At 44.4% G+C, this 17,344-nt stretch overlaps 1 protein-coding gene across 2 annotated transcripts in view; it reads left to right on the forward strand.

Annotated features, from left to right (window-relative positions):
- The first annotated feature begins 1,307 nt into the window (after window positions 1–1,307).
- Window positions 1,308–17,344, forward strand: part of anos1a (anosmin 1a) — a 34,194-nt gene continuing 18,157 nt past the window's right edge. The window contains exons 1-13 of one of the 2 annotated variants that reach the window (XM_021571401.3): window positions 1,308–1,625; window positions 4,004–4,051; window positions 9,181–9,240; window positions 9,567–9,789; window positions 10,105–10,289; window positions 10,487–10,616; window positions 11,169–11,380; window positions 12,068–12,200; window positions 14,975–15,106; window positions 15,881–15,969; window positions 16,106–16,277; window positions 16,533–16,753; window positions 17,194–17,335. In XM_021571401.3, coding sequence (XP_021427076.3) covers window positions 1,428–1,625; window positions 4,004–4,051; window positions 9,181–9,240; window positions 9,567–9,789; window positions 10,105–10,289; window positions 10,487–10,616; window positions 11,169–11,380; window positions 12,068–12,200; window positions 14,975–15,106; window positions 15,881–15,969; window positions 16,106–16,277; window positions 16,533–16,753; window positions 17,194–17,335 — 1,945 coding nt within the window. In that variant the 5' untranslated portion in view covers window positions 1,308–1,427. The remainder of the gene's footprint in view (window positions 1,626–4,003; window positions 4,052–9,180; window positions 9,241–9,566; window positions 9,790–10,104; window positions 10,290–10,486; window positions 10,617–11,168; window positions 11,381–12,067; window positions 12,201–14,974; window positions 15,107–15,880; window positions 15,970–16,105; window positions 16,278–16,532; window positions 16,754–17,193; window positions 17,336–17,344) is intronic. The other variant, XM_090208222.1, reaches the window with a different exon arrangement.

Here is a 17,344-nt window from a genome sequence, read left to right on the forward strand (position 1 = left end):
ATATTTTTGGCTCTGAGGCATTATAAATGAGGCATTTATAAGTTATGTTCTTCTTATTTTATGAGCCCAAAATGGATGTAGCATCTGTGGATTGCCCCTTTAAGATACAGTCACACACTGTCACTCAGCGTTGCATGACCAAGGATTTGAGAGGGGCCCCTTGCCATTTCTACTAAATTCATGATTTAATTTAAACATGCAATTGCGGTCCAAATGACAGAAGACAGAGACTGAGTTACCAAACTCTTTACATTTCACTCTCCGCAATCTCCCTCTGTGTAAACTAATGCTACTGTGAATGGACAGATTGAACCTGACTCTGGTTCTGAACTGCAGCCAGTGTCAGAAACGCTCCTCACCTGTAGACTAATTATGACACTGTAATTAGTAGACAGCACAGCTGCTGTGATTCCACACAGCTCAGCACTCTATAAAACCTAACATAGAAGAGGTATGGGCCAGCCATTATCACCCCAGGAGGCTAACGCACCAAGCAGAGACTATTTTTTCAACGAGCATGAGCAAATAATACCAACTACGGGAGGATTCCTTCAATATTTCCTACACGTCATATTCTCTCCTTTCCGTGGGCCAGAAAACAGTGCCAAAACGTGGAGAGATACTTTGTGAGATATGGTAGTGGTTAGTTTTTATAGTTTTGCCTATAAAAATGTTGTTCTCTGCTACCGGTGAAAATGATGGGGATCCCTGGAAGCTGTGTAACTTCCCACCCCCCAGATAGGTTTCCATGAGGCAACAAACTTGTTAGTTAGGAAAGTTTCAATGAATGAACGAATGAATGGATGAATTACTTAATGAATAAATTAATGAAAATGAAGGGATGAATCCCAAATAAGACAATGAATATGTAGAAAATGTTTTTTTCAGTACAGTCAAGGATAACATTTAAGACATTATGAAGGGATTGTTGCAGTTCTGTTTTTTTTGGGGATCCAGAAAATGCATTGGGCAAGACCATAAACAGGTGTAGTGAGTTGCAGGTGAACAGGAGCTCTGAAGGGTGGCTTCTGTCGATTTTGTTAATGTATAATTTACCATTTATCAAAATGCATTCTTCATTAGAAGCAGGACATTATCATTAAAGATAATACTAGACCTAGTTTTATAATGTGAGGTAAATGAGCCTTACATTTAGATTGTAATTTTGGAGGCTATTTGGCAATCATCATTTAAAATATGTCAGCAATTAAACAATTAGATGGCATCAGTCCAAACTCATCACACACATCATACCTGAGATCATTTGCCGTTTATGGGAGATGTTTTCCAATGTCAGGCTTGAGCTCAGATCCTGACTCCTCCCTTCGACGTAGAAGTTTCATCAGTTTCCCGTGCTGCATCCACAAACTGTCATAAACCCGTCCCGTCGCGACGAGGGGAAACACGCAAGAGAAAAGTCCTCGACGATGTCATTATTCGAAAGTCGAGGTGTGTTTGCGAGACTTTGTTGGTGGAGTATTTTGTTCTTGAGTGTCAATGCGAAGACGCGGAAGAAAGACGAGACCCAGTCGATGAACGACATCTACCGAGGGAGATGTGCGTCCAGGTGCCTCAGCTTGCACAGCACGCGCATAGCGACGCTCTCCAAACAATCTCAGGTGGAGGTAAGGCCAAAAGAAGCGGGCGAGCATGCTGCTGTCTTCATGGAATAAAGTCCAAGTTGGATCAAAAGCAGGCAATCCGAATTTTTCTACTGCATTCTATAATATTCCATTGACTTTTCGTGCGTAAATGTTTTAATAAACAAGAATGTGCTTGAAATAGACCACCCCTTTTAATGAACGTGTTTTTCTTGTTTTTATTTTATTTGTTTATTTAGTTGATTATTAACCGATAACTGAAGTTTTGTTTTTGGCCTCATAACTGCTTTAGATTTGGTAAGTTTGCAAGCAAACTAGACACAATATATGGAGACAATTCGGTACCAATGTTCTGACAGGAAACGGACTATACACTGTACTCCTCATTAGAAAGCTCTCTTTAACATGTCCCATTTTTAAATCTGACTCTGCCTTGAGAAGTGGAGCAACCTACTGGCTGATGGAAAGAGATGGAGGCTTGTTATCCTAATTATGACCATACCAAGCCCGTCACTCCCCATCCAGTCCCAAGCCTACCACACTGTGACTGAGCCACCCATGTCACATGATCAAGTTCATGTCCTCCTCCTCCTTGGATAACATACAGTACATGGAGATAACTTAGCCTTAGCAGTGAACATGCCCAGTTACTCACTATTCAGCCTCAGGATTTGGAAGGATGGCCCCGGGAGAATATCCACTAGTATACTCCCACATAGTAGGCCTATATAGTTGCCTGAATGAATTGATCCATAGAGAATATGGAATGGGGAACTAGTGAGATTAGCTATGGTTTATTATCATAGGACTGGAACTGCACTGACATCAGATCATTAGCCACACGGTCAAGCACTCGTGACCTCTCGAAGGGTCAGGATATGACCTTTTAACCTGTTTAATCACTACTTCCCCACGGATCATGTAGCAGGGTCAATGTTAGATTGCAAGGGCAGTCCATCTATTCCCTCTGTGATGGAATTCCTGTCATAGATCAAAGATCAAATCTACCCATTGTAGGAGTGGATAGGATACTATGTCATGTCAGCCTATAAAATGGCTAATTCTTATTGCCAGACTTGGGTATAGCTACAGTACGCTTCAGCTATACGTTTTCATCAATTCGACACATTGTAATGGACAGATGAACATGACTAAAATGAAGCATATTGTTTGAAAGGTCTCTGTTGAAAGCTGCCATGGAAATACATCTTGGTACAGATTGTTGAATCTATCGTAACTTTCCATATTGAAAAGTCCCTTTCTGAGATTTGATGGAGACTTTTTAACATGACATAATCTACCCCGGACGGTGACTTCAAATCATGTTAATGCCACCATCAATCAGGATTAGTAGTGCACTATGTAAGGAATAGGGTGCCATTTGGGATGTAGCCTTACCCTTGATTTCCAGTCTTTCACATGTAATATTTCGGAAACAATTGTCTGACTTGTGAGACTTCTGATTTGTGTCAGAAGTCATATTGTGCTCCATGGAGTCAAAGTGACATAACAAAATGCCCTTATCTGTCCTGACTTTCATGTCTCTTGGGCTGCCATAGTAGCCTTCATAACATGGGTATGATGAATTGAATGAGTCCCCAATGGTACCCTATTCCCTTCATAGTGCACTACTTTTGACCAGAATCCTATAGGCCCTGTTCAAAAATAGTGCACTATAATGGAAATATGGTTCCATTTGGGATGCAAGCATTCATTGACCTGATAATGACAGAGAAGTCAGATGACTATCTGTCTTTAGCCTTGCCTGCACTGGACACAGCAGTCTTTTTTTACCCACAACCACCCCTTCCAGACCCTTGTGCCTGCACTGGACAGATGAAGGCTAGGGTGCCTGTGACTGGCCTGCTCGGTCTCCTCAGACATTTGCTCACTAAAGGTCACTTTCACTTTAGGTCACTTTCTTTGCCACTTCAAAAGCCGTGTTGCCAACATGAATGGGTAAAGCAATCGTGTTTGTACACTTTCGACTTTTGTTACATGGTAGTTATGACAGTAGTTAAGACTAACTTTTACAGTACTGACTGTCCTCTACTCTCTCCCTAGTAATTACACTACTGACTGCCCTCTACTCTCTTCTCTCCCTAGTAATTACGCTACTGACTGCCCTCTACTCTCTTCTCTCCCTAGTAATTACGCTACTGACTGCCCTCTACTCTCTTCTCTCCCTAGTAATTACGCTACTGACTGCCCTCTACTCTCTTCTCTCCCTAGTAATTACGCTACTGACTGCCCTCTACTCTCTTCTCTCCCTAGTAATTACGCTACTGACTGCCCTCTACTCTCTTCTCTCCCTAGTAATTACGCTACTGACTGCCCTCTACTCTCTTCTCTCCCTAGTAATTACGCTACTGACTGCCCTCTACTCTCTTCTCTCCCTACAGAACAATGGATCCCTGGGCTGGTGTCAAAATCATAAACAGTGTGCCAAGGTAACGTACAGATGTTTACATCCGCACCTTACCTAACATGACAGAAATCACACAAACTGATCTATTTTCAGTGGAAAAACTCTCAGGGAACGTCAGCAGCTGAACAAATAGCATGATACATCATTGTCATAGTGGTTCTTACACAGTACTCTATTTACCATGCAATACCATACATCACTGTGTCAGCCAATATACTGCAGCTAGCTATGTACTGTTCATCTGTAGGTCACAGAGCCGACATAATATATGATTGCAGCGTATAGCGACAGGTGCTTTAGATGGATGCTTGGCTGTTAAGCTCTTTGTCTCTCCACTTTGTATTTTCATCAAATACATTTCTGTATATCCCTTTCTGGAAGTCATAATTGTCCTTGGGTAATGAGGTCCTCTCATTTTTGGTAATGAGGACAGTAACGTTCTCTAACAGCCCTTCGGTATACTATCCCCACAGTGTACAGAAGGGAAGCTGACATGTAGCTTTTGTGCTTATTCCACAGGCTTCAGTATACTGTAGTATACGAAAATAGAATGGTTGCACAGTTGTCATATCTCATCATGAAAACAGCAGTCAAATACCATTATGAAAAGTATTATCTCATGTTTTTGATTAATTGAATGTTTTTTTTTTTTCAATAACACGTTCACACTCGTAGCTATTTATTCTGAAGCCACATTCCTAATTAGTTTTGAAATGTCTTTGTGATTGCTTTGTTTACTACAGTATAACACTCTGGCTAGTTGTGTGTTTGTGTCACCATATGGGAGAAAAGCACAACAACACACGTCTCTCTCTGGGACAGACAGACAGACACACCCCTGGGTTGGCTCGCAGCAGAAACATAGTCAGCCAGCCACTGACCTCTCTTGGTGGGTCCATGAAAACATTTGGCCAACTGCTCAGCAGATTTCTCCAGAACTCCGGAGATAGTTTTCACTCAAACTTTAAACCAGGTCAGTCCCTGTAGCGTGATAGCATCCTCCACACTATGTCCATGTAATATAGCCTGGAACCGAAACCAATATGCTCTGTTTTTAATGGTGAAACTGAGCATATCAGTTTGGATACCAGGCTACAGATAATAAAATGTCAGTGCTCTCCTTGTTTTCTTGAAGAGTGACAATGCTATTTTATTCACACGAAGAAAGTAATAATGATATTCTATTCTCGTTAAGAAAGAACACAGCCAATTAGAATTCTCTTCCTCGTAGAATGTTCAATACACGGCAGCTAATTGCCAAATTAGAGGCCAAATTAGAGGCTCTGAAGTAGAGATGAAGAATCCATTTATTCTCACTAAGGAGATCTTAATGTCTCTGCGGTCTCACTTTAAAAGTAAACTTGCTTTGCTTTCAGTTCCGTTACGTGTCGCCAATGGTTCTGTATATCACTCGAACTCAACATTAGATTTGATAGGCTGCCCAAGGATTCCAGTCTGAAGTTTAAGGTGTTCCTGAAATGTCACTGCCTACTATGTAAGCTGTACTGTAGTTCCAGCTCAACCACAACATTGGAAGTCAGACCCTCATGTTTTGCAGTATTTGATTACAGGAGACGATTTGTTTTCGCTGCGTAAGCCATCGAATGTCTGCATTTGGTGATTGCTTGCAGCAGTGTTTACGGCTACACTGAAAGTCCACCCACAACGTATCGGAGACCACAACAGTGCTGCCATTTTTTTTTTACAGCCCTCAATGATTACATCCAGTAGAGCTATGATAATGTTTGGTCACAATAGTCCGATCATCCTGTACTTTGCCCATGCACACTCAGCATCGCGTTGTCTCCATGGACCTCCCTGGTAACGATGAGTGACTGTTAATCCGCCTGTCACTATCTCTTCGAGGCAGGCAGTCAATTAAGGCTACTATAGACGATTACCATAGCCTGACAAAATAGAGTCCGGTCACATCTTCATTTAAAGGCTTAGCAGGGGATGACAGGATCGCTTCAGTGCCTCATTTAGAAGAACCGTGGACGGTCATAATTGCCATGCCATTACACCGGGCTGCCCGTCAGCCTCTCAGCTCTGCAGATATGAATGCTTAGTTGAAGTCATTATTATTTTTTTATCACCTCACGACAAGCCACGGTCTTTCAGATTGGCATTTAGGCAGCACTTGGGAGTCATTAGTGTACTAACTAACACTTACTGGTCTAGCAGTTGGGATGATGTGGCCCTAAGGACTAAAAATAAGGCTGAAATGGCACCCTACTCCATATATAGTGCACTACTTTTGAATGCACACCACATGAATGCATCTTCCACCACAGACATGACCATGTGAAATAATGAGCAGTGTTGGCACTACAAAGAGGTGGCACGGGCTTGTCCTCTTGAGAAAGACTCTGGAACCCCCTCAAAGCCTGTTCGAGTTGTAGAAACACGAAGGGGGCGACAAATGCAAGGTCTCTTTCCTCCGGGGAGGGTGTCATCTGGGCACTGTATCAAACACTGTTGTGTGCTACAGTACAGCCAGGGTGCCTCCCAAATGGCACCCTTTCCCCTCTTTAGTGTATTTATTTTGACCAGGGCCCATATGGCGCTGGTCAAAAGGAGTGCGCCGTATAGAGAACAGTGTACCATTTGGGAAGCAGGCTCAGTCTCCCCCAACAGAACAGCAGCGTTATGCACGGTCAGCAGAGAAGTCACTGGGGCTATTATTTACCGTCGTTCACAAAGGAAACGGTTCACTCTTGTCCTACTACATCCTGAAATGGCCATGTGCACTCTGCTGGTGCATTTCCTGTTTTCCCTGGTTCCTTTGTTAAACAGAGCAGGTTTTCCTGTGTTCAAAATGGAGAGTAAGCATTATTGACTTTCAAATGTCTTTTTCAAATTTATGCCATCAAGGGGTAACACTCCTTTGTCTTTTGCCATCAGTGGAAGCGAGTCCTTAGGTGTTCTGTAAATTCCTAGGCATTCTATCAGAGTCCTAGAACTCTGCTTTATTTGCGGTCGGTCGCTAGTGGAAAGGAATGCCTGGTTTGAGTTTGAAATGGGGCGGAAAACGAAGCGTAGCCGAGGCACAATAAGAACGAGGAGACGAGAGAGTCTGAGCGTCAGTTGGGATTAGAGGGTGAACCTCCCGTTGGAGACCAGAGAAGGGAGATAAGAGATGACAGGACAGGGACAGTCATAGTACAGCATGGCACTAGGCTATGGCGGCGAGCCGAGGATCTAGACCCTATGGGAGAGCTTTAGACATGCATTACATCGTAGTATGGAGGGATTGTAGGAGAGAAAGCAAGGGCAGGGCACTACAGGAGAGTAGACGGGTAAGAGAGTGCTAGCTGAATGTATGAGCAATGTATGAGCATGTGTTACTGAATTGGAAAGGGTACAACGTCAGGCTTTAGCAGTTTCAGGATGTTCCTTCCATGGAAGTAGCAGTGGAGCCTGGGGCTAGCTCGGCAGGGTCTCCGCATTTCCCCCTCCATAAAGTGGGCACCTCAGCTGCATTTAAACGTGTGCCCCCTTCCTTCACATTATTCAGAGTTTCCGACAACTACCAACACTTTCCACCCCTCACACACTTACTCTCACACACACGCTCTCTCACACACACACACACACACACACACACACACTTGCTCATGTTTTCACAGCAACTGAAGATAAATGTGTTTCCCACTCTCATTCCGACCAAAACGTTGCCCCAGGACAACTCCGATCTTCACGCCTTGAAAACTTTCAACAACGCATTACATGGCTGAGGTTTTCTCTAGAAGGTTGTAGGAGTGTTTTGGACATGCTGTTATACTTGTATCAAGGCATAAGTAAGTAAAAAATAATAACCATAAGCATACCGAGTTTATAGACTGAACACAAATATAAACGCAAAAGTGTTGGTCCCGTGTTTCATGAGCTGAAATAAAAGATCCCAGAGATTACCAAGACAATCCATCCACCAGACGTAGCATATCAATAAACTGATTAAACAGCATGATAATTACAAAAGTACACCTTGTGCTGGGGACAATAAAAGGCCACTCTAAAATGTGCAGTTTTGTCACACAACACAATGCCACACATGTCTGAAATTGAGGGAGCGTGCAATTGGAATGCTGACTGCAGGAATGTCCACCAGCGCTGTTGCCAGAGAACTGGTCATTTCTCTACCATAAGCCGACTCCGTCTTTTTAGAGAATTTGGCAGTATGTTCAACCGGCCTCACAACCGCAGACCACTTGTAACCACGCCAGCCCAGAACCTCCACATCCGGCTTCTTCACCTGCGGGATCGTCTGAGACCAGCCCCCCCGGACAGCTGATGAAACTGAGGAGTATTTCTGTCTGTGATAAAGCCCAATCAAAACTCGTTCTGATTGGCTAGGCCTGGCTCCCAAGTGGGTGGGCCTATGCCCTGCCAAGCCCACACATGGCTGTGCCCCTGCCAAGTCATGTGAAGTCTATAGATTAGATTAGGGCCTCATTTATTTATTTTAAATTGACTGATTCCCTTATATGAACTGTAACTCAGTAAAATCATTGACATTGTTGCATGTTGCATTTATATTTTGGTTCAGCATAGTTACACCTAGATAAAGAGTGACATCACATATCAAATGGATATTGTTACTGTAATATGGTAACTTTCAAATTACCCCTAGATGCAACATTCCCAACTGCCTTTCCTCCATAGCTACCAGCCACTGTGTTTCATTGCAGCATGAAATTGAAAATATTAATATTCCCCTGGGCAGTCTAACCTGGGTTACTCATGCAGGAAGAGTGTCTCTCAGGGGACAAGGACATTAGTACAGATCTACAAGCCGCTACAGGAAGCACATAGTTAACAAACACACTGTGGAAGAGTGGTGTTCTTTTGATTTTCAAACATCCTATTTATTTCTTGCTTATAATGATGTTCCCCAAATTAAATGTAGGTCCAGCAACCGGCGGTCAAGTTCTTTTAGCTGTTCTCTCCTCAAGAGAGGCAGGAACACCGACAAGGCCACAGATGTCAGATACATACAAAGATTCATCCCAATAATCCTCAAACGGCTAAAGTTTGTGGCAACTGTGGTGACATGTTTTTACAGTAATGAGCTGCTTCAGAAATCCCCTGTGGTGGCAGGGATGGTGTAACAAGCCCTTACCTCCATCTCTGTTTCTCTCACCTTCAAAGTGCCTGGAACCCTGCAAGGCCTCCTGGGACCTGAAGAGCCAATGCCGGGAGCTTTGTGAGGTATGATGACCTTTGACAGCCTCCCATTTCGTTAAGTTAGGGGGGAGGAACGCGCTGAGGAGAGGCTTCATGTCGAGAGGCTAAATTAGTAGAGTTCAGTTCAGATTCTCCTCCATAGGATTTTTTTCGGCAAATGTAATCAGGCACAGACATCTTTTACCTCCGTGCTTCCTCAATTTCATTACTCAGTCATAAGTAATCAGAAACTGATCTTTTTCCTACAGTTTCTGCACAGTTTTTCCTACAGTTTTTTTGGGCAATGTTATTTTAGTAGTAAAGCATCTGTGCTTTCTAACACTCTTCTCTCTCTCGATCCTCCACCCCAGCGCTCATTTCCCAAGAAGCACTGGGAGTGTGTGACGAGTTGTGAGTTCCTGCGCTCAGTGGTGGCAGTGAAGCAGGGTGACTGCCCTGCACCTGAAAAGGCCAGCGGATTCGCGGCGGCGTGCGTGGAGGGATGCGAGGAGGACAGAGAGTGCTCTGCCCAGAAGAAGTGCTGTTCCAACGGCTGTGGGCACACCTGCCAACCTCCCAAGAACCTTTACAAAGGTACAGCAACCTCCAGTACACACAGTAGAAACTACAGTATGTAAATGTTTTGTTGGTTGGTTACAACCAATATATTATCTGCAACAAATTTGTGGGCCAATTCAAAGATGAGATTAAAAAAACTTTTAAAAAATCAAACTTTTGCTTAGATAATTCCCTGGTGTCATGTAAGGTTTGAATCTAACTATGTGAAAAATCTGTCTGTGCCCTTGAGCAAGGCACTTAACCCTAATTGCTCTGGATAAGAACGTCTGCTAAATGACTAAAATTGAATGATCACATGTGACGTTGAAATGACCCACCTCACTCTTCCAGGAGCCCCTCTGAAGCCCAGAAAGGAGCTGAGTTTTAAGGAGCTGAGGTCTGGTCAGATGGAGGTGAGCTGGTCCACCCGATTCAACGTGTCAGCCGAGCCGGTCGTCTACGTGCTCCAGAGGAGGTGGAACTACGGGATCCAACCCAGCGAGGACGCTGCTACACAGTGGGAGGGGGTAGCTCAGGTTAGTCAGCCTTTTTGGGGATGCTTACTTATTGATACTGTATTTAGTTGATTATAAAGGGACAAATGAATGTCATCTACTTAGAATTCAAAGTGTGACAATGTATTGATTGTGCATGAAGTTAAACAACGCTCTGTCTCTGTTTTACGCTCTCTCTCTCTCTCTCTCACACACTTTTGCTCTCTCTCTCTCTCTAGACCACGGAGGTGAAAGCGCGGCTGGCTGACATCCGGGCAGGCCGGTGGTACCAGTTCAGAGTGGCAGCAGTGAACGTCCACGGGACCAGAGGGTTCACCACTCCCAGTCGCCACATCCACACCAAGAAAGGTCAGGCAGAGTGTGTTTGTGTGTGTGTGTGTCTGCTTGCGTGTGTATGTGAGGCTGGCTTAATCACCCTGGGGTGATATTGCACTGACTGTAATGAAGATGAATACAGACTAATTACATTGGCTTTTGGCCATTTCTGAAGTGCTGTATTGTGCTTTAGCTCCGTAGAGCTGTAATACCTTCCAGTCAATATATGAATATCTTTAATAGACAGTTACTAAAGCTTCATGTATTTGGCAGCTGTAATGTCATTAACCTTTTTACTGCAGTGGGCTAAATCAGGGTCACACAGATTCTTAGTAGTCTTAAACAAACCTACAAAAGTGTACACCTCACACACATGGTTGTGGGCTCAAAAAAGGAATCAACTGTACCATGTCAGATATGGAGATGAACTGTATTACATTTTGAGTTTGTATCCCAATATTACACCTTAAATACATTACAGAAGACTGAAATATAACAAAACACTTTGACATCGAAACACCGGAAACACTACTGATGTCTACTTCAGACCAATGGCACCTGATTGATTAACGATGTCTTCCCCAGACCCCTCCAGACCCCCTGCCCCATCTGAGCTGAGGATGTCCAACATGACCTTTGGCCCCGGCGGCAGGGTGGTGTCGGTCCGGCTGCGCTGGTCCATCCCCTCAGATCTGGATGTCCCTGTACACCACTACAGGGTGTCCTGGAGCTGGGCCACAGGCAGCACTGGGGCCTTAGCACCACCTAAGACCAAGAGGAGGAAGCTGGTCAATGGGGTAAGTCATAGAGTAGGTCCCCAACCCTGACATTTTGGGCCCATTGGGGTAGGTCAGTCAATAGAAATGGAATGACGTGCTCTGAGGTGCTTTGGCGGTCTAGTCATTCTACTTCTAAGGTCATAGCCTCTACACTCCTAGAAAAAAGGTGCTATCTAGAAACTAAAAGGGTTCTTCGGCTGTCCCCATAGGATAACCCTTTGAAGAACCCTTTTTGGTTCCAGGAACCTGGTACCTGGTACCAAAAAGGGTTCTCCTATGGGGACAGCCGTAGAAGCCTTTTGGAACCCTTTTTCTACCCTGACATGAAGGCACTCATTAACATGGGACATTCCCTGGGACAATGTACAGTGGAAGCCTGTTCTTTCTTTCCTCAAGCCACAACAAATGTAATGGAAGGATAAACAATGGCAGTGTGTGTGGCTTTGATGCCATAAACTCTCCAATCGGATGGTGCTTAGTGCGTACACACCAAACCAAGCAATTGTATAGTTGTCGCCTCTGGCAAATGAATCGCAAATCGATGCTATTAAATAGCATTAGCTCATGTCTGTTTTAGAAAATGAACATTTCCGACAAGTTATGCTGTGGTTACGGGACCTACATTGTACCTTTGTTGTGTGGATACAGAGGACACAGAACGGTCTTCCTGACCCCATAACCCCTCTGTCCTGTGTGTGTATCCAGGGGCAGAGCTATGTGGAGCTGGAGAGTCTGCGAGCTAACAGGAGTTACAGTGTGGAGCTACAGGCTGTGTCCTATTGGGGACAGACCCCACTGAAAAGTCCCAAAGCCAGCCTGCACTTCAACACACGACACGGTATGTCAACAACAGTCAATGCTTATCAGCTCCCAAATTCTGGGAACATTCTCAAAGTTCAAAGCTGCTGATGGTCATTAATAGCCTACCAAACTTGCTAACTGCCTGGTACTCAGCATCAATGCAATTGAAATCGAAAATCTAAACAAACACTTCATGAGAGCCAATGAGCTCATATTGCGCAACATTTCAATAGGCTATGCAATTGCGTGAGAAAACAGTGATGGCCTCTACTAAAAAGAGGTGGATCCCATCAGCTTTTTATAGGCTAGGCCTACTATATTTATTTCTCAACTTTCCTAATATTAAGCATATTGCTTCTCTTTACAACAGGAGTATAGCCTAGCTGGCTGGCATGAAAATGAACCACGGGAAAAGCGTCCTCCATTCACTATTTAAGTGCATAGATGACCTGTATTTTTTTCCACTACCCCTGTTTTCGAGACAGGTGCATGATAATGGTCCATTTGAAATCAAAACAAATTTAATATATATATATATATATATATATTATTTAGTATATGTAAAGATTAAATCAAGAATAGTCTGATGGGTGACAATATTAGCCTATCACTTGTGAATTATACAATGATGCCCAGCACAAGAAACAATGCCTTTTTTTTGCGACTTTTCCTAATCATAGTCGCACACCTCATGTAGCCTAGCCCAGAGGCCTGTTTTGATAAGGTTTGTATCACAACTAAAGTGGGTAAATAACTTCTTAAAATTAAGCACATTAATCTGCTTTACAAGGGGTGTAGAGCCTAACTGGCATACTGTACATAAGCAGTGTGTGACTTTCAAGTTTGGGGAAAGATAATTTTCACCATAAAAAGTCACCTTTCTAGTTTAAGCATTACATGCATAATCGTTCATTCATTTAGGGGGCATTACGGCCTTACGAAGGGGATGTCGCCGGGAAATTTGAGGCATTATTAAGAGCTCGTCAAATCCTGAATCAGAGACTGTATGTACAGCCTGTGCAAAAAAAAAACAAAGCAGAGCTCAAGCCTTTCACACAACTTAAAAAAATAAAAATCAATCATCATTAGAGTCTCATCATGCAGCCTTAGAATGTATTAAAAATCTAAACTTATAGCCCAACGCCTGTATCATAACTAAAATAACTCATAAATAACTAATAAATGAAGCATAGGAGGGAGGACCTGTTTCGTTAACCACTCAGCACAGAATAGCCGCATGTGCGCACTCCCCCAAATCATTTGGAGAAAATATGCTTTCTATTTTATTTAGCTATGTTCAATTGTATTCTTCATACGGTTAAATAATATAAAATAATGCCACGGAATTCTAAGCTAATCATGTCTGCTAAATGAACTAGTGTACTCTAGCTTCACAGCCATATGGCACAGACACATGCACGCACGCACACTATACATACACATGGATTTAGTACTGTAGATATGTGGTGGTGGTGGAGTAGGGGCCTGGGGGAACATAGTGCGTTGTGAAATCTGTGAATGTATTGTGAAATCTGTGAATGTATTGTAATGTTTTAAAATTGTATAAACTGCCTACATTTTGCAGGACCCCAGGAAGAGTAGCTGCTGCTTTGGCAGCTATTGGGGATCCATAATAAATACAAATATGGCATAGCCAGATCATGGCCTAACATAAGGACAACTCAGAGTATGCTATTCTGTTCTTCTGAAATAGACTACAGAAATAGACATACAGACTCGGGAGAGGCGAATTTCGAAAGCCGTGTGTGAAACACAACCCAACCAAGCCGCACTGTGTCTTGACACAATGCCCACTTAACCCGTAAGCCAGCCACACCAAAGTGTTGGTGGAAACACCGTACACCTTGCGACCGTGTCAGCGTGCACTGCCGGCCAAACCCTTCCCTAACCCGGACAACACTGGGCCAAATGTGTGCCACCCCATGGGTCTCCCGGTCGCGGCCGGCTGCGACAGAGCCTGTACTCAAATCCAGAATCTCTAGTGGCACAGCTAGCACTGCAATGTGTGCAGTGCCTTAGACCACTGCGCCACTCGGGGGGCCAACAAACCATTTCTGTATGGACCTCGCTTTGTGCAAGGGGGAATTGTCATGCTGAAACAGGAAAAGGTCTTCCCCAAACTGTTGCCACAAAGTTGGACGCACATAATCGTCTAGGATATTGTATGCTGTAGCGTTAGGATTTCCCTTCACTGGAACTAAGAGGCCTAGCCTGAACCATGAAAAACAGCCACAGCCACATTCCTCGTCCACCAACCTTACAGTTGGCACTATGCATTGGTCCAGGTAGCATTCTCCCGGCATCCGCCAGACCCAGATTCGTCAGTCGGACTGCCAGATGGTGATTTATCACTCCATAAAATGTATTTCCCTTGCTCCAGAGTCCAATGCTGGTGAGCTTTACATCACTCCAGCTTGTCATTGTGCATGGTGATCTTAGGCTTGTGTGCGGCTGCTCAGCCATGGAAACCCATTTCACGAAGCTCCCGACTAATAGTTATTGTGCCGACGTTGATCATGTCCCTGCTTATAATTATCTGGGTATCTGGATTGACAGAAAAGGCTGATTGAGGATATTTTTACTAAAGAATGTGTTTGTTTCCTGTAATTGTGTTTTGCTTTTCGTGTATTGATGTGTATATTGGTGTGTATAGTGTATATTGATGTGTATACGGGGCTGATCTGTGTAAGTAAGGGTAAAAAAGGAAATGTATAGTATTTTGGCCATATAGTGTATGTTTGCATCAGATCTAACATTGCTTTGTTCCCATTTTCATTGTTCCACAATCAGGGCAGGAGCAGACGTCTGGCGCCCGCCCGGTCCCCGTCCCCGAGGGCCTTATCCCTGATGTGTTGGATGTGGGCACCCCTTTCTACCAGGACGGCCAGCTGCAGGTCCGGGTCTACTGGCAGAGGAGCACAGGTATGCAGGGGGAAACCCAGACACAGCTACACACACATGCGTGCCTTTGTGTGTGTGTGTATGCATGCATGCATGCATGCATGCATGCACGCGCACACACACATACACACACACACACACATTTGATTTGGCCTTCGACAAGAACAGCAGTGAGGCTGAGGAAATAATCCTCTAACCACCACCTCCCTATCGTTATGTAAACAGAAAGATTATCGTAAATGTACAGGCTGCTTGTGGGTAATTAAACACGAAACAAAAGACTGCTTTCTTACAAGCTGATAAGATGCACAGAAGTACATCCGGAATCCTGTTCATGCAGGAACATGAGCAGAGTAAGCTAGCATTGCATGTGCCCTGGCTACCCACGGCACACACACTGGGCTACCCAGAGCACACACACTGGGCTACCCAGAGCACACACACTGGGCTACCCAGAGCACACACACTGGGCTACCCAGAGCACACACACTGGGCTACCCAGAGCACACACACTGGGCTACCCACGGCACACACACTGGGCTACCCACGGCACACACACTGGGCTACCCACGGCACACACACTGGGCTACCCAAAGAGCCAACTGAGGAACGGCTTCTCTTACATTTTGCGTCAAATAATCTGTTCTGTCTGAATAAGTTGAGCTTTATAGAAGTGAACTATTGATTCTTATTATGAAAGGCCAATGTGTGCTTTGTCACCAATGTTATGCGACAAATCGGCAGTTGGTTGAGGATGAATGATTATTGATTTATTCTACTTTCCATCTCTCTCAGATCCCACTGTAGCTCGGTATCGTGTCCAGTGGGTACCAGAGTACTGTGGACACAACCAGACCAAAGGAGTGGACAAGATCATCACACGGGTAACCAGTCTCATTCAGCCATACAACCGATTTTATGGTGTATCTTCAATTAAGACAAAGGGTATCTATCTCTATTGGAGTTACAGTGTAGGCTGCTCTCATCATATATGTGACCGCTGTCTTTAACCTCTTATAGGAGGGCTTTGCCAGCCTCCACGGCCTGCTCTTCTCCTGTAAGTACAGAGTGAACCTCCAGCCACTGGGTACTAAGGGACGTGCCCAGGCAGAAACCACCTTCTTCTACACCCCCTCCTGTGCCACCATCAGGGCCAAGAGCCCCAAACACATATCCTGTCCTGGCCAGGAAGGTGAGACCACTGACCACCCAAAGACGACTTTAGTCAATTTGTCATTAACCCTAGTGACCCTTCAATTCACTTGTCCATTGGTGTACCTCTCTATGTTTGAGATAAACTACATTGAAGTCGGACTGTGCAGAATCACTGATCTACATATCACCTTGCATCCTAAATAACTAGTCAGTATGTGATCAAGATTTGCAATTCTGCACGTCGCTTTGCTCAAACTGATCCCCTCAAACACTCTGTACGTTTGTCCCATAGGAGCTCCTCCTCCCAAGGTGCTGTCCAAGGCAAAGAACCTGACCGCCTCCTTCATGGCCCACAAGGGTAACGTCACAGCTGTGTTTACATGGGAGGTATCTACGCCACTCCCACCCCAACAGCTCCACGGGTTCCAGGTCACATGGGCAGAAGTGACCTCAGCCAGTCGCCATAACAACCTTCCCAACAGCCTAATCTCACAGTCCCAGATACTACCACCAGTAAGTCCATCAGTATAAACTCAAATAGTGCTGCCCCACTGGGCACAAACGTAAATTCAGCGTCTTTGCCACGTTGGTTCAACATAATTTCATTGAAATGACGTGGAAACAACGTCGATTCAACCAGTGTCTCCCCAGTGGGGTGCCACCATAACCGGAAACCCACATCAACTCAATGAATTAGCCCACCTTTATGCAACAAATCTGAGCATTTGTCTCAGGAAATCAAAATCCCTGCAATAATCAACAAATGTCAAAGTAATCCATCTTTATTTTCACAAATTCCCATGATTTGTTGCGGTTTAAATACGTAGCGTCGCGGCAAAGGATGGATGTGAATTAGAGTAAGGTGACCAAAACATCCATTTAGGAAAAAGACAACCAGCTCCCCCGTTTCACGGTTAATGAGCTCCTGTATTGCTGTCTTCCTCTTCTCTCAGGAGCGTAATGTCCTGGTAGTGTCAGGTCTGCAGCTAGCCACCCTCTACAGGTTGGAGATCCAGCTGATTGGAGCCGGAGGAGAGGGTCCTGCCACCACCAAGACGTTTTGCACTCCCACCACCTCACCAGTCCAGCAGCACAGTAAGATCA

The sequence above is a fragment of the Oncorhynchus mykiss genome, chromosome 18 (assembly GCF_057628025.1).
Source record: "Oncorhynchus mykiss isolate SJ-2025 chromosome 18, ASM5762802v1, whole genome shotgun sequence".
NCBI lineage: Eukaryota > Metazoa > Chordata > Actinopteri > Salmoniformes > Salmonidae > Oncorhynchus > Oncorhynchus mykiss.